This window comes from Peromyscus leucopus, chromosome 15 (genome assembly GCF_004664715.2).
Source record: "Peromyscus leucopus breed LL Stock chromosome 15, UCI_PerLeu_2.1, whole genome shotgun sequence".
NCBI classification, from domain to species: domain Eukaryota; kingdom Metazoa; phylum Chordata; class Mammalia; order Rodentia; family Cricetidae; genus Peromyscus; species Peromyscus leucopus.
Window position 1 is genome coordinate 54757692 of NC_051076.1, and position 27810 is coordinate 54785501.

The 27810-nt window shown below is 53.6% G+C and overlaps 2 protein-coding genes across 5 annotated transcripts in view; one reads left to right on the top strand and one right to left on the bottom strand.

Moving 5' to 3' along the window:
- Adora1 (adenosine A1 receptor) overlaps positions 1-21782 on the top strand; it is a 37114-nt gene extending 15332 nt beyond the window's left edge. For 3 of the 4 annotated variants that reach the window (XM_028876608.2, XM_028876611.2, XM_028876610.2), the window contains one exon: positions 17486-21782. In XM_028876608.2, coding sequence (XP_028732441.1) covers positions 17486-18125 — 640 coding nt within the window. In that variant the 3' untranslated portion in view covers positions 18126-21782. Of the gene's footprint in view, positions 1-15532; positions 15618-17485 lie in introns of those variants that run through there. The other variant, XM_028876609.2, reaches the window with a different exon arrangement.
- On the bottom strand, positions 19750-27756 carry Mybph (myosin binding protein H). Its single transcript, XM_037211397.1, is given in 12 exon segments — positions 19750-20245; positions 20569-20622; positions 20858-21044; positions 21162-21298; positions 22371-22530; positions 23056-23195; positions 23305-23500; positions 23788-23876; positions 26166-26304; positions 26306-26334; positions 27035-27169; positions 27256-27756. Coding segments are annotated over 11 exon segments (1593 nt in total). The 5' UTR covers positions 27620-27756; the 3' UTR covers positions 19750-20245; positions 20569-20605.
- Between the last annotated feature and the right edge of the window lie 54 nt (positions 27757-27810).

The following is a 27810-nucleotide window of genomic DNA, read 5'->3' on the forward strand; positions in this document are numbered from 1 at the left end:
TGCATGTCACCGGGGTGATTCCTGAGACTGAGAATTGCCAGGTCTTGTGTCAAATACCTGGTATGGATGGTCTTGTTTAAGAGCTTGTACAGAGAGTATTCTATCCAGGCGGTATTACACAGCCCCATTTTCCCACGTGGAAGCAGAGGCTTCCCAATTCAACAAAGCTAAGGCCCACAGCTGCGACTGGATGAATGACTGAATGGAAAGTGAAAAGCCTTGAACGGAGCCTTGACTTCAACACTCCCTCATGGGTGATCTTGGGTAAATCACCCCTTCTTTGGGTATCAGTGCTCACGTTTACAGAATGGGCATCATTCCAACCCCTATGGCAAAGGGCCTAGGAACTGGAAGGAAGAATGGCTTTATTGTTCAGTGGTGAGCTGGCTCTGGTGTGTGTGTGTGTGGGTGGGGGTGGTATTTCAATTCCCCTGGTTGATCTCTGGCTGATTCCTGGCCTGCGTAGCTTGAGGGTCTGGTAGCGAGGGACTAGAAGAAGCAGATGACTAGCTGGGGGCATGTGAGTGGAGCAGAGACCTGTGAGACCTACAAGACAAAAGAAGCTAGACTTGGGAAGGGTGGTCCAGAAGTGCTTGGCAGACAGTTGCTGCTGGGAGAACTTCCCTCTATGGTGCATTGTGCCTTGCTGCTGCTACCTGCTGGAGTTGTGGACAGCTCCAGGCTCTGGCGCCATCTCAACCAGCAGGCAGGCTGGACACTCCCACTGACTCCATTGACGAAGACCAAACCGCAGAAGACAGAGGCTCACTCGGGTGGAAGGTCCCCCGAGGTTGTGTGAGCAAGCTGGTACTGAGCCTTAGTCCCTGAGGGGCCTCACAGCCTTGGGCCTCTGTACAGGGTGTAAGTGTGAGTCCACATACATAGGGAGCAGACTCTGTTACAGTGTTCCTGGGGTCTGACCCCAATCCACAGCCATGATTCGAAGAAAATAATGTTCAAGGGAAACACCAGTGACAATTAAGAATGGGGATCCCCCGTCAGCTGGGGAGAGACTAGGAATAGGTGGTTTCCCCAATATGCCTGGTATAGAGAGAGCTGTAGGTCGGGATACCAGGAGGCATGAACTCTGGACCTAGGCTGCCATGTGCCCACATGGACCTCACTCCTTGGGATCTGCACCCTTTGCAGCAAACAGGACTTACTGAGCCTGAATTTTGACTGACTCTTCAGGACTGCTGCTGCAAGGACCAGTACAGGGGTACAGGGTCTGATAGAGGACGTGATACTCAGAGTACATTTGAGTGATAGGCAGCACAGGCTTTGGACCAGCTGGCTAAGCTGGTCTCCTGGTCTGCCACAACTTGACCATTCCTCACAGCCTCAGTTTCCCTATCTACCAACCGGAAACTATATATACTTTATGGAACCGTGGGGAGGAATGTATATGAAAACAACTGTGTGATCCAAAACCACCCTACTTCTTGCTGTTTGGTGGCAGAGAGGAGGCTGGGTGGATGGGGCCTGCAAGTGTGTGTGTGTGTGTGTGTGTGTGTGTGTGTGTGTGTGTGTGTGTGCATGCACGCATGTGTGTGGCTTGTGGTTGGTGTGGACAGTGTGGCTGGAGGAGTTCCTTCACAAGCGTGCCAACAGCTGAAATTAAGAAGCCGGTCTTGGGGAAGTGGCTGTGGCCAGGCCGGGAGGCACCTCAAGCCCTGTGCACAGATGAGGATGTGTTCAGCTACGGTTCTGAGGGCAGTGCCAGGGGCACTTGCCACTGAGACTTCAGCAGTCACCTACCTCCCTTAAGCAATTGTTTCTTTCAAGCAGATTGCTACTTCGAGCCCGGAGGAGCCCCGGGTCTGCATGGCATAAGAAGGAAGGCTTAGAGTCCAGTGGGGAGGGGCACCAATGGGTTGGTTGTCTCCTCAACGTCAGGTTCGGCTCTGTGATTTGTTTGCTAGCATGTTTGATTCCACTCAGTCATTTCTTTATAAGGAGAGCAATGGAGAACCAGGGGTATAAGGCAGTTTGAAAGTTATTCTCTATCTTGCAAGTAGCAAAACTGGGATTTGATCACATTTGCGATAGACCACTCTCCTCAGGGGTTTGCAGACTCTGGGGGACTACAGCCCCATCCCTGAGGGCTTTCAGGCTGAGAAGGCGATAGAAGACAGGATCCGGCAGATGGCAAGAGAAATCAGCCTTGCTGGAAGGGCTGGCATTTCTGCGATGGAGGCTGCTGATGGCATGGGTGTGCACAGGTATGACCTGCCCAGCTGCCTGGTTTCCTTTAGACCAGCAGTTCTCAACCTGTGGGTCTCAACCCCTTTGGGGGACAAAGGACCCTTTCACAGGGGTCACCTAAGACCATTGGAAAACACAGATATTTATATTATGATTCATAACAGTAGCAAAATTACAGTTATGAAGTAGCAATGAGAATAATTTTATGATGGGGGGGGCGGTCACCACAACCTGAGGAACTGTATTAAAGGATCGCAGCATTAGGAAGGTTGAGAATCACTGCTCTAGACCCTGGGTGCTTTGTCTCCAGCCCCAGAGCCTGATTGGATTCATTTGGATGGCTCCTTCAGTCACAAGTGCAGGGAGGCTAAATCAGGAGGTGTTGCTAGCACTGTGCAGCAGAAGCAATCCCAGGAGGCCCTGGGGGTGGGGAGAAGGGTGAAAGTGAAGCTGGAGACACAGACCAGAAGGATCTGGCTGGGTCCTGGGCCTGGATGCTGTGAGGACCTTCGCCCCAGGGACACTCTCTTTCCGTCAGTCCCTGGGGCGAAGCAGGGCTCAGCCTAAGCTCAGGTAAAAAGCAGCTAAGCCCTAGCCTTGGACCTTTCACATCTTTCAGAGCCTCAGTTATCCTGCCTGTAAGATGGTAGCACTCTATCTAGTAACTCTAGATACGTAGGAGGCTGAGGCAGGCTGATTGCAAACTGAAAGCCTGCCTGGGCTGTAGAGTTAAGTTCAAGGCCATCTTGGGCAACTTAGTGAGATCCTGTCCCCAAAATTAAAAAAAAAAAAAAAGTTGAAGGTATAACTCAGTGATAGGGTCTTTGCCTAGCTTGTGGAGCCCCAAATTTAGTCTCTAGTGAAAAAAAGGGGGGGCAGTAATAGAGCTGTTCTGCCCGTCTTACAAGCTGACTTGGGCATCCGTGTACTGTGGTACCGAGGCAGCTGTCGCCTCCTCTCTTCTGCCGCTCGGCTTCCCGGTTCTTTCTCGCCTATGTGCAGCCGTGTTTTTCCATCGGCCTCAAACATGTTGTGTAGCGGAGGGTGACCTTGAACTCCTCCAGATCCTACCCAACGCTGGGAGTGTGGGTGTGCGCCACACCTGGCTCCCCACATCCTGCAGAGCGCTGCTGAGTACCGAGTTCCTGCGTGATCCACAAAGAGAACCTTTCCTTTCCTGAGCCCTTCTTCCTCACCTCCTTCCCAGACCAGGGTGGGGAGAGCTACTTCTGCGTCAGATATTGGGCCGAGTGCCATTGGGCCCTTGCGAAGCCAAGCCAGATCAGGGACCAGCGGTCTTGGCATTTCCTGGGAGCTTGTTGGAAATGCAGGATCCAGCTGCACCCCAAGCTTGCTGACTCATAATCTGATTTTGAAAGGGCCCCAGGTGATTCATATCCACCGTCCAGCTTGGAAAGCTCAGACGATCTGGACCCTGGGGAATGGAGGAGCGCATAGTTCTGCCCTCACAGTCCTCACAGCCCCTTGGGGATGTGAGCTTGTGAAAGACAAGCAGGCAATTTTGAAAGCAGGGATTTGCTCACTACAGAAGGAGTGCGTGTACTGAAGCATTGCTGTATACCCCCATAAACATACACAATTATTATTTGTTGATAAAAATAAGTACAATTTGGAATCATCCCAAACCAAAATTAAAACAAACAACAACAAAAACCATGTTTAGGCCTCAGAGGTACCTGACTTGAGCTGCAGTTCCAGTTCCAGCCACTAGGCAGATGTCCTTGGGTAGGGCATCTGGGCTCTTCTACAGAGATGGGTGCCTGCCTCCTGGTGCAGCTTGGGAAAGAGCAGTCAGGCCTTTGTATACTTCTGTGCCAATGGCGCCTCTGGGAGGCAGGAGACTAAGGTTCTAAGAAGTGACGTCATCCACTGAGATGCAGGTGTGACTGACTACACCCCAGGCCCTCTGTCCCTGTTAAAAGCCCAGGGCAGAATCCTGTTGCCTTGGCCTGTTAAGAAAGTGACTGCCGGCTACAGAAGTCTGGCAGGTGAGGCTGGGAGAGTATGGAGACGTTGCCAATCTTCTGTGGGACTTGGGAGCTGGGGCTTTTGAATGGACACTGGCTGGGAAGGGAAGCCCCCCACATGGCCCCGCTGCTACTGCTGGAATATCACCCCATCTTTCCAGAGGCTGGAGTGCCCTTCCCGCCAGACGCTCGCCTGGTGAGTTCCCCAAGGCCTCTTACTGCTGGCTCTCAGCATTTTCTTTTTCCAGCTCTGAGCGAAGCCCTTCGAAATTTTCGTGAATGGTGGGTGGAAAAAAGAAAGGCTTTGATCTAATAAGCCCCTCCCCCCCACACCTCATACCCAAGATTCCCTCACCCGGGGTCACACAGGCTCCTGTGATTCACGAGGCTGCGCAGAAGCGGAAGAAACAGCTGAACGTGGATTTATTGATCAAGCCCCAGAGAAGCCGCCTGGCCAGGCTCTTCTCTGGTTCCCCGCCAGCAGCTGCATGCGGCTCTGTCCCCGGGATGCAAACCGTAGGGCACCATGAAGGCTGTTCACCATTTCTGCTCAGGCCTGGCAGTAAAGAGAGGGTCTGGTCTTGCCGAAGGAGGACTGTGGACAGACTCTTCACGGAACCAGCTGATTTAGTTGAGTGAGTGAGGTACAACCTCCAGAAGGAAATCTGGAGAAATCTAAAGAGGGACCCTCTGTATGGGAGCTGGGCACAGAGCTCTCTCTGCCTTCTAAGAAGGAAGTTCCTCTTGAGAAAGGAGGAGACGTCCAGGCTGGCTTCTTCTTACTGCCCCCTCCACTTCAGCCACATGTAGAGAGATTATTGATTTTGTTAGCTGAATATATGCCGTATTTCTAGCTGCTTTTTAAGTCATTGTGTCTTTTTCTCCTCTTTCTGCTTCTTCTTTCTTTCTTTTTTTTAAATAAACACCTTTTATTTACTTTTTTGACAGTTTTACACATGTATAAAATGTGTCTTGATCACAGCCACACCAATCCCCCCCCCATGTGCCAACACATACCCAGCATGCCCCTCCTCACCTTCGTGTCTCCGCCCACTTCGGACTTGGTAACCCACGGAGACCAGTTAGTACTGCCTGCTGGGATGCTGACCCACCTCGCTGGCTTGAGCTTGTGCGGGCAGCCACAGCTGCCATGACGTCAGGAGTGCAGCGGCCGCGTGTCATGAGCCGCGGACAGCATTTCGCAGCGCCCTCCTCGCCCGCGGACTCACCCATTCTTTCTGCGCCCTCTTCCACAATGCCGAGAGCGGCTTCTCTGATCAAAGCTGACAGTTACACTACCCTAGGGAAATAGATACAAATATTTAGAAGGTAGTTTGACAACACATTCATTTAGCAAAACAGCATTTAGTCCATGGACCTCCTCAGCCGTGGACTTTTGACCAGGTTAACAACGGCACCTCTTTTGTTTTAACTGAGCATTTTTTTTTAAACCATTCCATTTCCCTTTCTGGGTATTCCTGGGTGCCTACTGTGTGCCGGTTCCATGGTCTAGGCCCTGAACTGGCTTTGTCTCTGTCATTGGGCACTTGGTATTTCTGATTGTCCTGTTGGAAGAGTAGGGAGTCAGCTTCTACTCGACCCCAGGATCTGCTGGCCCACTTCCTTCTGAGTGCTGCTTGGGAAGGAGGCCTTGGCCTGGGTGTGGGGCGTCTGTGTTCCCGGACTTCCTTCCCCTGGAGCACAGGCAGGGAGCAGAGCTCAGGAAGCAGCTCTTGCTGATGGCTACCAGCTAGGAAAGGCTGGTTTCTGGAAGCCTGGCCAATGGGGCAGTCCCTACAAAGAAAGCATCAGGGAAACACCTCGTAGAGACAGTGGGCAATGTCTAGGGGGGGGTTCCTGATGCTGGCATTCTGCGATCTCCTCTAGACCAGGTTAGAGGTAGGGAAAATCAGATGCTGGAGAACATTGTAACTCTTCTTCCAGACTTTAAGAGCGGCTTCTCCCAATACAGCAGGAGGGACTGAGTTTAACTCTGGAGATCTGAGGGTGCATGCGGATTCTTTCTCTGGGATGTTTTCCAAGGTGGAGAGATTGCCCTGTCCCACTCCCACAGTCCCCCATATGTCAGATCTTTTCCAGAGCACAGAGCTGGATTCTGGGAGCTTCAGGGAGTAGCTTCCTCCTCACAGCAGAGTGTCCCTATCTCCCTGACCGTGGAAGGGCTGTGAGGGCCTCAACTCTCGTGACTCTAGGCTCATTGGTGCTGCCTCTCTGGTTTTAGCCTTGACCTTTGGGATGATTTAGAGTCTTCAACGCTATCTCCAGCAGGGGCAGTTACAGTCCTATGGTGGAAACAGGCCATGGTTGCAGGCAGGCCAAATGTTACTCTGATGGAGTTGGGAAACGGAGCCTCTGGCTCCCCTAATTGGCCTCCTCACCTTCACCCTCCACACTGGGTACTGGCTGAGAGAACTTCCCATGGAGCACAGGTCCAGGATCCTGGGGTGGTGGTGGGGTGTCTAATGCTGGACTAAGTGAACTCCTAAGCCCCTCCCACTCGAACTCCTAAGCTCCTCCCACTCGAACTCCTAGGCCCCTCCCACTCGAACTCCCAAGCCCCTCCCACTCTCATCGCTACTCAGATAGAGCTGGACACATCGATTCCCCAGCCCTGGGAGAATGGCTGCGGAAACAAACTGAACCGCGCTTGTCCTTCCAAAGCCGAACAGTGTCTTTTTGTTCATCTGCGTCCCCGCACCCTGTTTGTATCTCTGCAGAAGCTGACTGTGTTTCCCATAGATTCAGCGGGGAGCTTCTTCTGACAGGCCGGGCCTGATAACACAGTCCGCCAGAGCTGCTGACTGATAAACTCAAGAGGCCCCACCGCCCCACCCTCCGAAGTCTAGAGAATTGCTACTTCTCAAGGCCACAGGCTGAGTGGGGAGAAGCCCAAGATGCAGCCTGGGCTCAGATTTCATGCCTTCATCCGTTTCTTCCCCCAGCAGAACATCCATTCTCTTTCCTTTCCATCTCGCCCTCCGCCTTCCTCTCTGTGGGGCAGTTTGTAACAGGGAAACCCCCCTCTAGGAGGGGCAGCCTCTGGGGAGCAATCAGAAGCTGCAAACTGGCCGCGGGGTATCTCAGTGTGTCATGACCCTTCTGCTAGTGCTGTGCTTGGCTCTCCTGGTGGAGAGGCTGACACGTTCTAGACGGGAACCATGATCTACCAGACCTTTAGCACGTCTCATCCCTTCCTTGTGCTTCAGATGAATACACAGATGTCTCAGATGGGAAGATCTCACCCAGTTCCCATTCACTGGTGGCAAAGCCTGGACCACCACTGCCACCTCAGGACCTTGCCACAGCTAGCGATTCGAAGGAGGACAGCCTGTCTTTGGGGTTCCTGACAGCAGCAGCATGGGCATCGGTACTTTGCTAGTCTGAGAAACGTGCATCTTGCCGGCCCCATCCGGTCCCACCCGTTCTGTGCACCAGCTGGGTTGGAGAGCCCCTGCTGCCCCTTTAAGTGGCCAGTCTGCAGAGCTGGAGAGACCTGTGAAAGGCTGAAGTAAACCACCACCCCCCAAAAAACAAAACAAAACAAAACAAAACAAAAAAACTCCAACTATGGACCTCTCCATAGTGTTGGAAAAGGAATTGTGCTGGCTCCTGTCAGCAAGGACAGTCCTACCGGGGAAGCTACACACAGCATCTGTGCATCTGTGCATCTGTGCACACATCCCATCCCACCAGTGAGCCAGTTACCCAGAGCAGGTGAGGCCGCTGTCCTTGGTTTTTTCTTCAGCCTGGCTTTTCCCCAAGGACTGAAGAAACCAACCTGGGAGCAGCACTGGCTGGCAGCACTAAGCCTTGCATCCAGTTCCCTGAATGTACCCCCTTTTCAAGGAATGCCTCTCACTGGGATGTGGGCACTGGATCTGGCCTTCAGAGAGAAGAGGTGTCTGCATCTCACGGTCACCCAGGCAGTTTTAAGGACCATCAGCTGGGCCTCCTATTTTCAAGGAAACACCCTGCTACATCTCGGACCAGAGAGAAAGAAAAGGGTGCCATAGGCAACTCTGTTTTGAAATTCTCCCCAAATTTGAGACCCACCCTCCACACCTCATCCCTGCAGCGTCCTGGGGATTGGAGCCATTGGGCACACCCAAGCCCCTTTGTAGGGATGATGGACACATCCAGAGAGGTGATCACTTCATCTCAGAGTGTGTGGGTTCATGGCCGACTGGGAAGGCAGGTGTCTGTGTGACCCAGAAATCGGAGAATTCACTGCACAGGGTCTTCTGTCTTGAGCATTGCGGCACACACAGCTCTTCTTCCATTGCGTAGGCCTGGGCCTCCTTCTTCAGACCCGGAGTTCCTTTTGCACGGTGACTGTGTTTCTTCCTTCAGCCTCAGCACCCAGAGATGGCTCTGAATCGGAAGGAGGAAAGGGGTGGTGGGTCATGGCTCAGAGACTGTTTCTGAATCACACACGGGGACTTAATTGTCTTCCCCACCGGGCTGTGGAGCTGTTTGTCCTCAGCAAGTGACCAGGAGCTATTTGCAAGGTCCATTAGGCTAACGACCTAATTAGTTTATCCAGCTCTTTTCTCTCAGGAAGGTTAGAGACCCCCCACCCCCCACCTCTGAGCTGCCCTGAGACTGGCCCACTGGTTCTAGCTCACCTCTCTTTTGGGGGTCAGTGGATACTGATGTTTGGGTGGTGGGTGACGTCACATGGATCAAGAGAGCAGGATCCTTAAGCCCCTAACGTCTGGCTCTCTCCCTGGGCCCCTGAGCCAGACTCCTCTGGGAAATGTTACTATTAAATATTTGGCCCCCGGAGTGTGCCGAGTGCCTTTGATCGTATCTGATTTCCTGTTCTCCTTTGGGAGGAAAAATTTCTCTGCAGGAAGTAGTTTAATATGTCTGAAAGCCTTACTTCCCCGGTCTTGAAATCCAAGTTTCCAGTTACAAGTGGCTGAGATTGTCCTTAAGAAGGGAGGCCGGAAGGAGGGGACCAGCGCTGTGAAATACGGCTCTATCTCTGCCAAGGCTATGGAAGGAAAGATGGAGGATGTCCCATGGAAGATGCGGAAAGGCACAAGCTCAGCCCCGCCCCCCCAAATCTCCTTTCCCTGTTCCAATGCCCAGTGCTGCCTGGCTGAAGAGAAGGAGATCAGAAATGGGTGTGCAGGTCCGAGGACACTGCCCGGCTCTCAGCAGCTGACCGACACTCTAACAAACCACACTCAACCGTCTCCAGCCCCACCATGCAGCTAGCTTTCCCTCCCTTCTGAGCCAATGCCTGCCTAATGCTGGCCCGCTCACTCACAGCCAGAGCCCACCTCTTGCAGCCATTCTTGGAGACGACAGCCCGGTTCTGCCTGCTGCCACTCCCTATGTTCCTAGGGTTGACCCAGACATCATCCCAGGTGTTCCCAGCACCAGGGATTGCGTACAAAGTAATACAGCAGCGGAGACACCAACCAGAGGGTGCAGTAACCAGGGATTAGCAACAACAGGAAAAGACCCCGAGGCTGAAGGCTGACGGGAAGCTGGGCTGTGGTGGGCCTGTGTGGGGGAGAGGGGAGAGGCAGGGGGATGAAGCCGTAGCCTGAGGGCCACAGGCTAGGATGAACAAATAGCCTGGCTTCCTGCTCCCTCTGGGCTCTCTAGCAAGCCAGTGTTTCTGAGACCCAGCTTGCCCAGGGGTCAGCCACTCTGTGCCATAGAGCAGGGCAAAGATGGGAGAGAAAGCCCAGGACAGCTTAAGGACCAGTGCTGCGCTCCAGTCTTCCTTCAGTGACAGCGAGGTTCCTCTCACCTTCCTGCCTGGCCGGTCTCAGCCATTCAAAGAGAATTCTTTACAGCCCTGGGCTCCCTTCTCTTCCCACTACTCTCTCTTTTCTCTGTCAACATCTTTGCCTACCCAGGTCTCATGCTGGGTTCTTCATCTGATGTCCATTGTGAGCTTTTCTTGTCCAGAGGGGACTTATTGTTCATGTTCTCAGAGTCAGCCTAAAATCTATTCCTAAAGGCAGCCAGACAGAACCCTCTTCTGATGCTGTGGCTGGGAGAGGCCACCTGCTGCTCATCCAGCCTCCAAGGGGAAGTGATCTCATCCATGAAAGAGAACATTCACGAGGCAAAGGACCCATGAGGAGCTGGCGGCTGTAGACGACGACTCCCTCTGGGTCTTAGCAGGTCCAGCTGCACTGGGGTGCAGGCTGGAGGACGAGGAACTTGCTCTTCTGGTCTCAGTGTGCAGGGGCAGTGTTGGACTCCAAACTGTCTGGCTGAATTGGTGACTGACTGGTAGTACTTACTTATCCCTCTTACCAGAGGCCCTTGCAGGCCTAGTCTTAGGTCATAGGGCCCAAGTAGGAGGCCAGTGATTGCCTGTTGGGCCCCAGATCCCTGGACTTCCAGTGCAGCAGGGAATAAACCAGGGCATGTTGCTCCATGGTCCTGCTCTGATCTGCCTTTCCAGTTGACTTTCTTACTTTTCATTTATTTGTTTGTTTTCCTATAGAGAGGATCTCACTAGGTATCTTTGGCTGCTCTGAAACTCGCTATGTAGACCAGGCTGGCCTCAAACTCACAGAGCTGCCTCTGCCTCCCGAGTTCTGGGATTAAGGGTGTGCGGTGCTACACCTGGCAGCATCTCTTAAGCCTGGAAATGAATTTTGTCACTCCCTTTGCAGAAAACGGCTTCCATGCACTTAGAATAAACCCTAGGACCTATGGCCTTAGGTGACAGTCACTGGCCAGATCTCTGCTGAACTAGCCAAGCACCTGACATTGTGTCCTCATTTCTGGCTCCCTAGGATGTGTCACATGGTGGCTTCTCAGTCAGTCATTCTGGATTAAATGATGCGTGGATTCACTAATCCATTTTCCCATGGACTTACTTGTTCATTCAATTCGTGGTTACTGAGTACTGTTCTAGGTGCTGGGGGTGCAGTGTGAGCATGCTAGTGAGGCTCTATCCTAAAGGACTTTTTGCACAGTTCTAGAGGGAAATACATATACCACCAATGCCAAGATACAGCGAAAAGTGATATCTCTGTCCAGAAAATTAAGTATGGTGAGAGCCTCCAGGGTGATGGGACTATTTCTGTTTTCAGGATGATTCTGAAATATTTTCTGAGGAGCTGACATCTGAACTGGGATCTGAGTAGGGGGAGAAAGAATCTCCCAGATAAGCAGGGAGTACAGAAGCCCTGAAGTGATAGGGTACTCTAGATATTCGAACAATGATTGTTCCCTATGGTGGGGTTCAGTTCTCAGGTGAGCAGTGTGAGGTTCAGTGCCAGGTAAGAGGGGGTCAGGGTTGCTTGAGGGATGCTGGATGTTGGCCCTGTTGCTCAGTTTGGGCAGGATAGAATTCAGAGTCATCTTGCTTGATTCTTTCCTCCACCCAGACTTTTACACTTAGCAGCAGGTCTTGTTTGCCCTGTTCCTAAGTATGTTCCAAAGCCATACCCTTTGCCCCAGTTCTACCATGTCTACAGAGGCGTCCGTCCTTGTCTCCTGCCTGTGTGACTGAACTAGCTGTGCCGATTCCCTTGCTCTCCCTTGGTTCCTGCCGCGACACTTCCACTCAACACTGCACATCATCTCTTAAACCTGGAAATGAATTTTGTCACTCTTTGCAGAAAAATGGCTTCCATGCACTTAGAATAAACCCTAGGACCTACGGTCTTAGGTGACAGGCACTGGCCAGATCTCTGCTGAACTAGCCAGCTCCTCCTCTCCCGTGGCTCTTGCGTGCAGCATTCTTTCTGTTCCTTAGGTTGTCCTGGCCTCCATGCTCACAGTGCCTTTTGTCTGGGAGGCATCAGCCCGGGTCTTTGCCTGGCTAACTTGCTGGTGGCTAGTCGACTTTCAGCTTGGGTCTTGTCTCAGTCATGGGCTCTGCCTGCCCAGCTCCAGTTCTCAGGGCTCCTGTGCTACAAACTTATCCAGTCTCTCTCTCCCAGAGTGGCCCAGTTGATGTAGCACAGGCTTTAGATGTAGACACATCTCAGACTTAGAAATTCCGTCTCTGTTTCTCCCAGGCTGTGAGAGGCCTTGGCTGTGTGTTCCGGTCTTGTGAGTCTCAATGACTACAATCATCCAGTGGAGATAATCATAGTACTTAGGGTCCCGCAGAGTGGGGGGATCCTGTCAGCAGAGCCCATGTCCAACACAGACGACAGTGGATGTTAGTTCTGAACAGCCATGAGACTGTTATTATCACCAGCTACCTGTTATTTCCGGGTAGTCCTCCCTTAGCCTGCTCTCATGGGGCAGCCCTGATGAACGTTCAGGGGAAGAGCATGGCTTCCTCTGCCCTGCTGTATTTGGACACAGATTTGTAAACCTCTCTACCTCACACCGAGAGGTCAACAGCAGCCTTCGACTTCTTTCCCGGGTCCTCGCTGTCCATCTCAGGTTGTTACCACCCTATTACTCCAGGATTTTCATGTTATCACGACTCACAAGGAGATGCCTGCTAACACACTATGCTGTTAGTAACGGTTTGACTTTTAAAGATACCGTGCTGAGTACCCGTCAGATGGTGAAGATGGTTCTTGCTGCCAATGCCCAATGATCTGAGTTCGATCCCCGGAACCCACAAAGTGGAAGGAGAGAACCATGGTATCCGTGTGCCTGTACACACACACACACACACACACACACACACACACACACACACTCATGTAAAGACAAAATACCAAGGAACTGTTCAAGAACAATGGGACTCCCTGTGCAGTGAGGCAGACACCGGAGGTGGTAGGCTTACCCTGGTTTCTCTGGTTCCTTGAGTCACATTTGGGAGTGGTAGTGAAGCAGGATCTCACTTACCTAGCCTAGGATGGCCATGAACTCGTGATCCTTCTGCTTCTACTTCCAGGGGTCAGGTGCACAGGTGTGAGTTACCATACCCAGCTCAAAGCCTTCTGTTAAATCTTGTTTTTTTTGTTTTTTTAATTTTTTTTGAGACAGGGTCTCATGTAGCCCAGGCTTGCTCATGTTTATTACTTAGTTGAGAATGACCTTAAACTTCTAATCTTTCAGCTTCTGCTTCCCCTCCCAAGTGCTGGAATCATAGGCAAGGGCTTCCGTGCCTGTCTCCTCTGCTGGATCTTTAAGGGGCTGTTAGGCCACTGTTTTCACATTCTGTCTGAGACTGAGCACTCCCCAACACAGCCCCTGAGGGTGGACTTCAGAGAGACTTCCCCAAGAATGGGAGACATTTTCCATGGCCCCACCCCATGCATCAGCCTCCTATTCCCAGACATAACGAGAGATGAGTGTCTCCCCTGGTCCCAGGGAGCCTGCCCCACCTCAGGCAAGGTCCTGGGTCTAGTTTTTCCCACCAAGGAGAAAATAGCAAGAAAAACAGATGAGAACTGATACCCCGTACTGTAGGGTCGACTGGGACCTGGCGCTGGAGGAGCCCCAGGAAAGCTTTAACCTCTGCCCCCAGGGGCCCTCAGGCAGTCAGGAAGGGTAAGTGGGGGGCGGGGGAGAAGACCCCTTTCCAGGGTCCCCTCTCTTCCATCTGGGATAGTGTCCATGTCCTCTGTCATTGGTGTCTGTATGTGGTCTTGGGATAGACCCCATTTTCAGCACTTGGGGTCACCTGGTTCACCCTCCATCTTTGGGTGGTGCCCTCCTTGAATGGGTCCCGTTTTTCGCACGCCAAAGCAAAGGATATTCGGAGTCTGCCACCACCTGCGTCTAAATGACCCGGTTAGCCTGGGTCCTGAAGGAGCTTTGGAAGTAGGAGATCTGGGCAAGCAGACATTCGAATCCATACTACTGCCGTTCTGTTGCATGCTGCACGCCCACACAGTGTGGTTATCAAGTTCCCCTGAGACCTGGCTGTGAAACGGCTTCCCAAACTATAAAAAAGATGGAGAGGAAAGATTTGCTGCACAGTGATATGGAGCAGAACCCTTGACCCCACCCTTCCTGCACCCCCTCTGGTCTGGAGGAGGTTCACCTTGGTCTATCCACCTTCCACCAGATGAAGGTCAAGGCAGTACCCCATAAGGTGATCTGCCTTTCTGTGTTCTTTCCCTATAAATTCTTGCCTAGAACTTGCTTCCCTGTGTCTGGAAGACCATGATGGAGAGGCTTGGAGATCCCCATGAGACAGACCTGGCTGAGCTGTTTGAATAGTACCCGGCTATGTTTGCTGAGCTCTGAGAGGCACTGGGATGTTGTAGGTGTGTGTTTGTCTAGAAGCTTGGTGGGCTAAGAGCTCAGGCTAGGGAGTACTAAGAGGGTATTTGCAGAGTATTTGGACATATATTATCTCGATCTTATCCTTACCCTCCAAAGGAGGGAGGAGGAATTGAGTTAGCAAGCTACAGACTCGGTGCCCACGTTCAGGTCGTCTGCCTATGAAGCATGCAGGAGCCTGGCGGTTCTGCTGCAGATCTGAGGGAGGAGAATAGTTTCTACTGCAGTGGCAGAGTGAGGCACCAGGGAACGAGCCAGCTTTAAGGCTTCTTGATAGTTTGGGAACACAAGAATCCTGCTGTCACAGAGTGGGGGGCAGTCGGGGTTTTAAAGGTGCTAGAGTGGGCTGGAGTCCTCACGGTTTTGGTTGGAATGAAGGAATTGGGTATGAGGTTCCAAAGCCCCCTCCAGTGCTGGCCTTTCAGAGGGACATCTGCTTTCTCCTAGCTATCTCTTCATCTCCGTAGCCTGCAGGAGCAGGTGGGTGTCAGCGGATCCTTATGGTCCAGAAGAACTGTGTCTAAGAAAGAGGAAGAGAAAGCTGAGGATCCTTCTGGCTTCAGACAGAAGAACAGTTGGAAGCCTTCCTTCACCGCCCAGTGCTCAGGAGGCCACCCCAGCCCTCTCAGGAGCCGCACTGGAAAATAACAATTGGGCAAGCTGCAGCCACTGTGCCAGCTCCTTGGCACAGAACTGGGCAGGCCCCAGCCTCTGGCACTCAGTTCAACACTAGAGTGCAGGCAGGCAGAGGACACTGTGGCTGGCTTCTGGATAGCAGGATTTTAACGGGAAGTGGGAAGCCCCCGGGGATAGTATTAAAACCCTCAACCCTCAGTGGTAAGAGAGGCTGTCACCTCTGGATGATAGGCAGTCTTGTCTCCTGTGAGTCATTCCAAATGCCTGTGTCTTCTGTGTCTGCAGACCTGGAAAAGGGTGGAAACTGTACCGCTTGGCATCACTTTGCTTAGAAGGGCACATCATGACGTAGAGCCCTTAGAGCACATGATGACATAGTGCCCTTACGGCGCATGGTGAGGTAGAGCCCTTATGGCACATTGTGATGTAGACCCCTTACAGCACATGATGACGTAGTGCCCTTACGGCGCATGGTGACGTAGAGCCCTTACGGCGCATGATGACGGAGAGCCCTTACTTCCTTGCGTCTGTGCTGTCGTCACTTGATCCAAAACATGAGCGACACAGGCCAGTGAGATGGCTTAGTGGGTAAGAAAGGCACCTGCTGTCATGCCTGACAACGATCCCCAAGACCCACTCAGTGGAAAGGAGAGAACTGGTTCCCCCAAGTTGTTCTCTAATCTCCACAGGAGCATTGTGGTGAACACACACACTCACACACACACACACACACACACACACACACACACACACACACAATGTAATAAAAAATTAAAAAATATTTGGAGCAGGGGCTGGAAAGATGGATCAGCAGATAAGAGTGCTTGTTGTTCTTGCAAAGGACCCGGGTTCAATTCCCAGCACCTACATTTTAGCTCACAACCATCTGTAACTCTATTTCCAGTGGTTCGGATGCCCCCTTCTCACCCCCTTGGTTACCAGGTATAAACACAGAGTACACGTCCATGCAGACAAATCATTCAAACACATAAAATAAATAAATCTTTAAAAAACAAACAAACAAAAAAAAAAAAAAAAAAAAAAAAAACGATAAACAGGGCCTGTAGAGATGGTTCAGTGGTTAAGAGCACAGGTTGCTCTTTCAGAGGATTGGGGTTCAATTCCCAGTACCCACATGGCAGCTCACAACCATCTGTAATCCAGTTCCAGGGGATCCAACACCCTCACACAGATATGCATGTAGGCAAAACACCAGTGTACCTAAAATAAAAATAAATAAATCATGTTTTTAAAAAGATAAACAAATATGAGCATGTAGAGGCAGAAAGTTTTATCTTGTTCCCAGCACAGAGAACAGTGCCCCAAGCAGAAAGCCTCTGAGAAGCCTGTTGAGAACTGCATCCATTCAAGTGTGCCAGTGAGTGAATGGGAGGGAGTAGGACGTGCTAGCAGATGCTCAGCAAACGCTGGGCTTTCTTCCCTGAGAATCAGTTCCGATTAGTTGAGCATTGCTGAGCTTGTCCTTGAGGCCGACCTGTGCTATGACTAAAAGGGGAACTGGAAGCCAAGGAAGCCAGAGATGCTTACAGCCGAGCAGAACAGGACCCGAAGTGGGTCCGGTGTGGAAAGGATTCTTGAGACCCTCTTGGGTGGCTCATCATCTGGCTCTTTGGGGGAATGGGGACATGTTAGGAAGCACAAGCCAGTGCTGTTAGCTTCTGTGTGGCCTCGGGAAGGCTTCGGAACCGTTTTCCACCCCATAGTGGGCTGTCCTTATACTGCTACCCCAGGACTGTTACAGCCCAACAGTGAGAATCTAGGAAGGTCAAGGCGGGCACAGTCAGCGGTACTTAGCCGTTTGCTTGAAACTCTTAAAAGAGGTCCTTTATTATTTCCTCCCTCCCTCCCTCCCTCCTCCCTCCCTCCCTCCTCCTTCCTCCCTCTCTCCCTCCCTCCCTCTCTTCCTCCCTCCTTCTCTCTCCTCCTTTGCCTTTCTTTCTTCCTTCCTTCCTTCCTTCCTTCCTTCCTTCCTTCCTTCCTTCCTTCTCTTCCTTCTTTTTTCTTCTTCAGGACAGGGCTTTTTGTGTAGTCCTGGCTGTCCTGGAATTCACTCTGTAGACCAGGCTGGCCTTCAGCTCAGAGATCCACCTGGCTTTGCCTCCCAAGAGCTGGAATTAAAGACGTGCACCACCACCGCCCAGCTTCTGTTATTATTTTTATCACTACTCAGAATTTCCTCTCTCTATTGGAGGAGAAATGAGGCTAGAATTGACAAACTCTGGGCTAATCTTAGATCTTAAAGATTAAGTCCCTGAGCTAAAGATACACACACACACACACACACACACACACACACACACACACACACACACACGCACCACCTTGGAGGTGGAGAAACCTCCTCTTAGAATCCCTAAGGGCAGATGGGCCTCGGGGGAGGGGTCCGCAATTATAGTCATGGGCCACTTCTCATACCCTGTCCTTCTTCCCTCCAGGTACAAGACAGTGGTGACTCAGCGCCGGGCAGCAGTGGCCATCGCTGGCTGCTGGATCCTCTCCCTGGTTGTAGGCCTGACACCCATGTTCGGCTGGAACAACCTGAGTGTGGTGGAGCAAGCCTGGGCAGCTAACGGCAGCGTGGGGGAGCCGGTGATCAAGTGTGAGTTCGAGAAGGTCATCAGCATGGAGTACATGGTCTACTTCAACTTCTTCGTCTGGGTGCTGCCGCCGCTGCTCCTCATGGTCCTCATCTACCTGGAGGTCTTCTACCTGATCCGTAAGCAGCTCAACAAAAAGGTGTCGGCCTCCTCGGGTGACCCGCAGAAGTACTACGGGAAGGAGCTGAAGATTGCCAAGTCTCTGGCCCTCATCCTCTTCCTCTTCGCCCTCAGCTGGCTGCCACTGCACATCCTGAACTGCATCACCCTCTTCTGCCCGACCTGCCAGAAACCCAGCATCCTCATCTACATCGCCATCTTCCTCACGCACGGCAACTCAGCCATGAACCCCATCGTCTACGCCTTCCGCATCCACAAGTTTCGGGTCACCTTTCTGAAGATTTGGAACGACCATTTCCGATGCCAGCCCAAGCCTGCCATCGACGACGACCTCCCAGAGGACAAAGCTGAGGACTAGACTCCGCCTTGCTCCCTCCAGCCCACATCCAGTGGCTCTCTGCTCATCCCTCGGATCCCAACCGCTCCACTGCTCTTCCTCAGTTTCCCTAGCTGGGCTGTGTGGGCTGTGGGCACCAGGGAGGCTCTGAAGAGATGCCATAGAGCAGAGCCCCTTCTCCAAGGAGCCTGTACCTTGGGGAGCTGGAGGAGGTTTGGAGGTGGGTCAGGCTATGGCGGGGAGCTGGGTACCCTGAGGTGAGAGGGGTGTGTTGAGTGCCCCTTATCCGGCTGTTCTACAGTCAAACAGGGGAGCCTGCTGTTAGGTGTTGGTGGCCCAAGGGACCAACTTCAAGGAGAGGATGAGACCCCCTCAGAGGATGGCTAGAGAGAAGTGGGTATGCCCTGGCTTTTCTTTCTCTCCCGTTCTGTAGGAAAGATAGCAAAGTTCAGGGAAGGAGACCTCATCCCCACCTCCAAGGATTTTGTGTTTCTGGCCGTACAGGTACTGTGATGCCTGCAATCCTTACCCCGACAAGTCTGGGGTTATCCTTGGGCGAGGCAGAAGGAATGGGACCAAGGATCGTGTCTCACATTTTCTTTATTCACAACCCTGGACTGCCTGCCAGGGGGCCTCTAAGCACTGGGGAATGAGCATGGTCCAGTAGGTGCTGGCCTCACCTAGCCAGCAGGGGGCAGCACTGAATCCTTTCGCCCTGAACTTCCTGGGAGCTCCCAATGTAACTTTTTGTCTTCTGGGCCACCAAATGTCACCAACTCCCAGAAAGAGACAGGCCTGGACACTCCTGGATGACACTATCCCTGCTTCTGGGCCCCAGGAGAAGAGAGCCCTAGAAAGGACAGCCCTTGGGAGCACTCTGCTTGAGTGGGAAGGAGGAGGAAGTCATCCTAGAGGGTCTCAGGCGACTATAGGCACTCCTGGTATGGAGTACAGTAGGCCAGACCAGACCAGAGGAGACGCTCTCTTGAGAGTGTGAGCCATTGCCTTGCCATCGTTGAAATACCCAAAATGCTCCTGGGGGCGGGGGATTAAGATCAATTTTTAGGGGCTTCAAAAGCTGTGTTATGAACAGAGTGTAGGCCTTTGTGGGTCTCAGTTAGGACCAATCCATACCCTGCTGAGCCCGAATTTCTTCCTTGTGTGGACAGCAGGCAGGGGGAGGGTGACAGGTTCTGAGTGTGATTATTGACCCCAAGTCTTGATTCCAGGCTCTTCCCTCAGCTGGAGGTAAGGCGTCCCTGGCTCTCAAGGAGGTCCCTATGTCTAATAAAAGACTGTGGACCCTTGTGGAGAGTGTGGTGCTGGCACTACCCCAGCACTGGCCGAGGGCAACTAGACCACCTCAGCAGAGAAGATTGGATGAGGGGAAAAGCTGGGAGAGGGGTGTGGAGGCAGATGGGAGAAGGAAGGTTCCGGAGATGGTGTATCTGTTGCTATAGTTACGCATTTAGGGTAGCAAATTGTGAATCAGAAAGCAAGATCCAGAACATTCACATGTCTAAAAAAATGTCCTGTGCTACCATGAGACCCTTCCGGCTGGCACCTTCCTCATGGCATAGTGTCTGCTCTGCATAGTAACATAGTATCTTCCCATTCACCGTGACACTACCACAGAAGCCCCATGCTGGAACACCACACACACATTTATTTGACTGCTTCTCACCCAGTGTACAGCTCTGCAGGGGGGGACCAGTCACCGCACCTTTGGGGCACTCTTGTACCCATGAGGCCTGACCTGAGGCCTGCCAAGCCCACTCCTGGGTCTGGACTCCAGCCTCTGGCGGAGGGAGGCCTGCAGATACCACAGGCCTCTCCATTAGCTCTTCCTATGGAGTCTTGGTCTTGGGTATCCGTGGAGAGACATTTGGGGCCTGGAGGCCCGATCCTCGGTCTGCAGGACCTGGCAGAGAATGTCCTTCTGAGCCCTGGTATGTGACCCAGCCTGCCAGAAGAGAAGTTGGGGAGTCAGGTAGAGAGCCGCCGCCACCTTTCTCTGTCCTTCCTCAGGCTCAGTTCTCAATGCTGAACTCTGCCTAGTGTAGCTCTAGAGACTTCTAGTTCATCCAGAGCCTCGGAGCCACCAAATGAAGCAGGTCGGCCAGGGCTGGGTCCCCACTTCTCTGAGGAGGAAAAAGGTGCAAAGAGAATACCTATGTTTACAGTCACTCAAAGCCAAGACTAGACCCTGTCCTGTGACCACCCACTGGACCCTTCCCTTCCAGACCTCACCAGCATGGCCCAGCCCTACACTGTCTTTACCAAACTGAACGTGCATGCTAGTTGTCTTTAGCTGCGAAATTGTACCCACATCTGTCCACTGCCTTCCCTCCCTAGCCCTTCTCCAGTGAAATTTTGGGCCTAGGAAGTGGGTTCTCTCTTCCCAGTGTCCTCTTTACCCTTGCTCTCACTGGAGGTAGCTGAAGGGGTGGGTCCATCTGCTCACCTGTCTCCTTGTCCCAGTCTCTTGCCCATATTGCTTCTCAGTGTGTGGCGGAGGCTGAAAGAGATCCTGCAGGTTAGAGCTTGGGGGAGACAGGAGGGAACTGAGAGGTTCGAGGTCAGTGATCTCCAGTGCCCCAGGCCCCAGCGAGAACATCTTCCCACTTGGAAAGCCACACAAACTGTCCCTACGCCTTGTCTCCTTCCCACTCCAGTTTTCACTCTAAGCTCCAAAGAGGGACTCTGCCTGTCCCCTCATGGCCAGGCACTAAGGGGAACCTTTAGACTCCCACCTTTGACCTCCAGTCGGCAATCCACAGAGGCCTCCCCTAGCACGTTGATGGCCTTGCAAGTGTAGACTCCAGAATCAAAGGGGCTGGGCTTCCGGATCTCCAGGGTGCAGATCCCTTGCTCAGAAACCGCTCGGTACTTGGGATCACCCTGGATGTCCATCTTGTTTTTCATCCAGATGATCTTGGGCTGGAGGCAAGGTCAGATGAAGGATAATGAAGTGAAAACATGGGTTGGAACCAGCTCTCAAGAGACAGTTTCAGCCCTCGCTGCCTCTGCCCACCCCACCAGCCCAGGGCCCCTCACCTTAGGTGATGCTCGGACGCTGCAGAATAGCTGTGTGCTGTAGCCAGGAGTGGAGATGTGGTCCGCCAGGGGCTGGGTGAACGAGGGGGCTTCCGAGAAGTCTCGTTCAACAAACCCCTTAGGTTTGGCAGTCATATCTGGGGAGAATTTGAGGTTATAGGAATGGAGGGGGGCTTCAGAAGACTGGCCTCAACCCCAACCCTTGGGAAGCTCAGCCTGGTCAACAACATGTGGAGACTGTCAGGCGCCAGAGAAAGCCTCGCTGAGTGGAGTTGAGGCAGGTCAGAAGGCGAACGGCGAGGCATGGGCGGGAAAGCCAGAGCCACAGGGGGGTGAGGTAAGCCGAACATCACTTTCCATTTCTGTCTGTCTCTGAGACCTGAGTGGCTTTCCTTTCTTCTAAACACAAAACTCTGATGGCCGTGCTGCTTGGGCTTCCAGGGTGAGTGAGGTGGCTCAGTGGGTAAGGGTGCCCGCCACCAAACTTGCCACCCTGAGTTCAATCCCTGGGACCCGGAAGATAGAGAACGGACGAGTCGTCTTTAGAGTCTCCATGCGCGTGCACGCGTGCATGTGAACACACACTCACACACAAATAAATGTAATTAAAATGAACAATAACTAAGCGTGTGGCTTCCAGGGTCGCTGTATGGGTATGCTGTGGGGAGGAGCTGGGAGCGGCAGGGGTCAAGGTGGAGTCCTGAAGTTTCACATTTGACCCCACTGACCAGATGCCTGATGGAGACAGTAAATACCACAGCCAGTCTTTGGATGGGGAGGTGTCTGTCTTTACACGTTGCCAGTGTACCTGTCAGGTCTGCGTCACCCTTCAGAGTGTGCACCTGGGGACACCGTGCAAGAGACCCAGTGACTTCTGTGATGTGAGCAGCCGCAGGCGTCTCTAGGAGTACCCAGCCTCCCGAGGGGCACTGCTCATTTGCATGGCGATACTCTGGTGTTTGCTAAAATCTGTCAGTCACACGGGCTATTTACAGTCACTCCACGTCAGTGTGTGTACGCACTTGCACATACACTCACGCAGAACTGTTGAGTGTTGTGTGTGTGGGGGGGGGAGACAGCAAATGTTCCAAGGAGCAGTGACTGAGGAGAAGCCTAGAGGGATGTGGGGACTCCGAAGAAGAAGTAGTGACAGATGTTGGTAATACCACTCCTGATTTCCGTGTCCTGCCCGGGCTCGAAATTGCTTACCTGCCTTCTGGATATGAGCCAGCTCCTTGGTGGTGGTGGCTGAATCGCTGAGGCCACACAGGTTTTCTGAGAAGACCCGGAAGGAGTAGGAGTTGCCAATGATGAGGTCTGAGATGGTGCAGGTGGTGGGGTGGTAGCGCTCCAGCACTGTGAACCATTGCTGCAGGGGCCATGACTGGGTTACCCTCAGCCCTTACCCCGTTCCTGTCTCCCCTGCTTACCCTAATCCTCCTCGGAGGGGCTCATTCCACGCCCCAGCTTTGGGAGGCTGAACCATTCAGCATAGGACCTGAGGGACTCGGAAGTGGGAGAAGGACTTCCTGGGTCACTCTTACGAGCCCAAGAGCCCCCCTCCTCTAAGTGAGGCTGGCAGACAGGCAGCCTCATTACCTGGGCACTCTTTAGCCATGTGGGTTCCCAGCCCCCAGCCCCAACCGTCTGCATCAGGGTCTACAGTTAGCGGATTGCCAGGTGATTTATATACATGATAAGATCGTTCCTTAGCAGCCCAGTGCAATGCACCCTGAAGACTGAGGTATGGAGAGGGCAGAGGCTTGCCCAGGACCATATAAGGAGTCAGTTAGCAGTAGCTGGCCCCGTCTTCATCCTGAGCCTCTTATTGGGAAAGACCTTCTTGGCCTGGACCACTTCTCTCCCATCCCTCTTATGCCCCAGCCAGCCTCACCCCTGTCTTTTTGTCTGCCTTCTGCACTGTGTAGCCCAGGAGCTCTGTGTTGCCTGTGTCCTGGGGTGGAGTCCACTCGAGAGCCGCATTGCAACCCCAGACATCCAGGAGTCTGATGCTGCTTGGGGGTCCGGGCTTCTCTGCAGGACCAGATGATGAAGGGAGGTGAGGGGAAGCAGGCCCGCTACAAAGCCCTGGGATGTGGGGGACAAGGGTTTTGAGCCAGCTCTTCCCCCTCTGCCCTTGTACCAATCACTAGGATGTCAATGTTGGCCTTGGCTTCCAAGCCTTCCAGATGTACAGTGAGCTCATAGCGGCCTGAGTCTGAGCGCTGAGCTGAGCGAATAAAGAGGATGGAGTCCTGGTCTCCGCTGCGCACATTTACCCTCTGGCTGTCCAGGGCATGGCCGTTGTGGGTCCAAGAGGCCTGCGGCTTGGGTTTTCCCTGACAAAGATGGGTTTGGTGTAAGTGCAGATTGGGATAAGCGCCCCACCCTAGCTGCACCTGGGAAACCTGTCCCGCTGATCCCACCGTTACAACCCAGAGCCACATCTATCTTCTAGTGTGGGGCCTGCCCTGGCGGCTGCCCATCTGTCCACTCACAACTGAATTAGATGCAAAACTGGGAAGCCAGCCATCTGTATGGGTCCCAGGCAGACTCCAGTGAGAATCCTGACATTCCCAGGTCCCACTCCTGACGCATCAGGCCCTTATCAGCGAGGCATGCTTACCTGGAAGGGGATTTGCAGGTTGATGGACTCTCCCGCCTGGCGGATGTAAGTCTGCCGAAGGTGTCGGGGAACACGGATCTTGGGGGCTTCTGTGTGAAAACAAATGTCTGGGCTTAGGCCAACTGAGTGAGGGTGTCCGAGGCAGAAAGGGAAAGCAATTGTGGGTTCCCGGCTAGGCAGGACAGGTCCTACTTAGTATGTTCCCACCGTTTGGGCTGCCTCTTCACTGGGAGGGCAAAGCCTTCAACGCTGAGATTGAGGGACCCAAATCCCTTTAGGCCTTTGGGTTGCTGAGAACTGAGAGGCTCCAGAGAGGTCAGGGACTCGACAGTGTGAACTGGTTGGTATCTCCGGCACTCCCTTGGCGCCTCAACCTTGCCAGGCTGGGATTTACCCTGAGGCCCAGGCATTCTCAAGCTCCAGATGGGCCTGGCTGGCCTCTGTCTCCCCCTGGAGGGAGGCAGGTTCTGCACCTGTCGGCCAATGTGCCTAGAGAGGGAATGAGTGTGTGTGCGGGCTTCCTGCCTGCCGATACACAGCATCCAGGGTCCCAGGACCTTTCCTGAGAATGTGGAACCTTGTTGGCTCAAGTCTCTGCCTCTAGGGCTGCTGGGAGGCTCAGGCTCTTCGCATAGAAGCTAGAGCGGGTACCCAAGCTTCTGCTCAGTGTCATGGTGGTAAGTCCTTCCTGAAGTCTTAGTTCAGCCTCCTTACTCTGGTAGGAACCACTTTCCCGACTATGGCCTAGTCAGGTGCCATTGGACATTCCAAGAGAAACTGCAGCAACTGCCATTCCTGTCCCTGGGGGACGGTGTGGGGACTGAGCCTGAGCCTCCTAAGCAGTAAACAGGTGGTAGCAGCTGGTCAGTGGCATGTAGGAGGACATAAGAAGGAACACTGTGTCTCCAAGGATTAGCTGAGCAGGCACTTGGCTTGGAATGCTCCGGGGACCTCTCCAGGAGGTCAGGCATGCCTGGCAGCCCCAGGTGGCCAAGAGGAGGGGACAGCTGAGCAGCTGAGGATCCTGGACAAGGCCCCCGCCCTGGCCTGCCCAGCCCGTGAGAAGTCCGGCTGTTCCCGGCTTGTTCATAGCCTTCTCCCCACTTTCTCTCCAGGAAATCCCCTTCTCTCCTGCCAGAGGAATTTTAATGGAGAGGTGGGTGCTGAGTCTGGCTATCTCCTTCAACACCAAGGTCTCAGAGGCATTTCAAAGTCTGAGCATCTTGGGGCCCTGGGGGAAGATCTGGGACTCTGCCAACCAGAAGGACTTCCTAGCACCTCCAGGCTGGAGTCAGCACAGGCATCCTGCTGCTCACAAGGTGGTGGGAGGTGGTGCGATCTCACCCAGAGAGTGAGGCTTTTGAAAACCACCAGAGCAGACATTGAGCAGCTTGGTGGCTATGAACAGTCCTGTGTGGGCACCAGAATCTGAGACTGTTGAGAGACTGGGTCACTCTGTGGGAGTCTCTGGGCCCTTTGGGGCCTGCCTGGCTTGAATAAGCTATGACAGTCTGGGTTCTGGTTTTCCATGTCTTTAGACCTTAAAGCCGTGTATTTCCTTGAATCCAGATCTGAGCCCTCCTATGGCCGAGACCCCTCTCTTCCCAGATGCCTCGTCTGGAAAGGCAGGCTCTGTCTCCAGCCTCTGTCCATCCCTCAAGGAACAAGAAGGAAGATGGAGGAGGTCTCAGACCACCTGCTTGCCCATGTCTCTCTTCACCCCGGGGGCCCTGCACTGTCCCCAGAGACCTGAGATCAGACCAAATGACTCACTGTCATTAACAGTCTGAAACCTGAGCAGCTTTGGGAGGGGGGTCGGGGGACTAAGGCTAACGCACCCCGCAAATAGAAATATTAGCAACAGGGACAGCAGCTGGTCCTGGGTCCTCTCAGAGGCACTGCCCTTTGGGGATGGAAGAGCCTCATAGACCCTTTGCACAGCCTCCTCTTCCTGCTAGGGCCAGGGTACAACGGGGGAATGGGGGCCTTCCCTGTGTTCCAGAACCTCCAGAGAGCCTGGAGCCCAGGTTTGGGGAAACAGAAAGGCAACTCCCATGGCTTCAGAGATTAAGATTAGGAAAAAGTAAGAATGGATGGCTTCTAGCGCTGGGAGCCTGGGCGTCATCCCTGGGCAGCAAGGATCTGCTCCCTGAGGGTGGTGGTGGGGGAGGAGGGGCTGGACCACTCAGGGAAGTGGCTTCTTGGACCTCCTTCTTGCTGATGAAGAGCCTGAACCTTTCACAAGGCAAGACACGTTAGCATGTGGCTTGTGCATGTGAGTGTGAGGTGGGGGGAAGGGCTGCCTGGGTCCCATTGACCGTGGCCTCAGTTTCCCCACTATATCCAGTCTGTGAACAAGAGGCAAAGAGGGGCTTTACCAACGAGCTCTTGGATGTGGACAGGCTGGTCCAGCACAGCTGCGGGGCCGGCCCCCGAGAGGCTCACTGCAGTCACACGCAGGAAGAACTTGTCTCCCAGGGCCAGGTTTCGAACCGTCTGCTGGGTCACCATCACCGAGCCGGGGATTCACAGGCACCCATTCTGAGGCTGAGGGCAGTGGAAGAGTGTCTGGGTTTTAGTGGTGTGGCAGGGGCATCCTTCTCACGGGGCTTCCCTTCTCAAGGGTGATGGACAGAAGCTGACCTCGCTCTTAGGCTGCAGTCTCTCTTGCCCCCTTCCCTGATTTTGTAGCATCACGTAACACCAAAGACAGCCGGTGTTAGAGCTCTGGGAAGGTGGCCAGAGGCGGGGATGCAGAAGGCCAGAGAGGGTTGGGCACGTTCACCAAGTCACACAAAGTAAGGTAGGGGCAGAGACAGAAGCCAGGCTGAACGTGGCTGTCAGGGTCTACTTTGCCTAGCGCTCCTTACTATCTCTTATTTAACTGCTCCCTCCTCTCTATCATCACCCCCCACCCCCCACCTCCGCTTTCTGCCTCCTGGCTTAACTCCCCTTGAAAAAGGTTTTCTGAGATTCGGTACTTCCTCCCCTTCCTTCCCCGACCCGCTTCTATTACCCAAAGTCTCCCTGGAGCTGGAGGATGGGAGGTCTCCTGAGGTCATGGGACCTCTCTTTTCCTTCAGAGGTTCCTATGGAGCAGCAGGTGGCAGCCAGGCAGTTAAGACCACGGCTTACACCTTCTCCCTTTCTCTTCCCCCTGAACTGACCCTTTGCAGGGACCGGGCTTGTCCCTGCTGTCCTGGCCCCCTGTCATCTGGGTGGACGTAGGGCTGAGCCTGGTACTCACCTCCCTCTCGACAGAGCTCCAACACGTAGCCCTGGAGCCCCAGTCTCCCCAGCTTCTCGGGGGGCTCCCAGCTCACAGTCACAGAGCTGTGGCTTACATCCTCCAAGGTCAGCTGCAGTGGGGCACTGGGGACATCTGGGGGAGGGGGGAGCCAGGGTGAGATGAAGAGCCCCTCCATGCACACCGGCCTCCCTTCTCCACCTGCCCCCACGTCTAGTCACCTTCACTTGGAGGCTCAGGCTTAGTGGTTGCGGGCCCAGCAGCAGCTTCAGGGGCTGCAGGGTCCAGGGCCTGAGATCCAGGCTTCTGTGGCTCTGGAGCCTGCTCTTGCCCCGGGGACTCTGATGCCGTGGCCTCTCCAGAAGGCTCCGTGGTTGGCACTTTGGCAGGCTCAGGCACGGTCTCCCCTGGACTAGAGAGAGACGCTTCAGAGGTGTCTTTTCCTGTCATTTCTGAGCTGGTTGTGGGGAGGGGGGTCAAGCTGGAGTGTTTAAGGGTCAGCTGCAGGTCTGGGCCACCAGGGTGCCCGAGAAACCTAGGTCCAGGCTTATATAGACAGGGGCTGCCCCACCCCCAGCAAACCATTCCCAGCTGTGGGGTCAGGTCAGGCAGGGGGGCGGGGGGCAGGGAGCACCCAGGCCAGGAATAGCTCTGGGGAGGAACTGCAAGGGCCCCTTGAGGAGACTACTACCTCGACATCACCCGAGCTAGACCTCACAGCCAGGGTGCCAGTGCCCAGACTGGGGAGGGCATAGATAGGTGAACTGGGACATGGC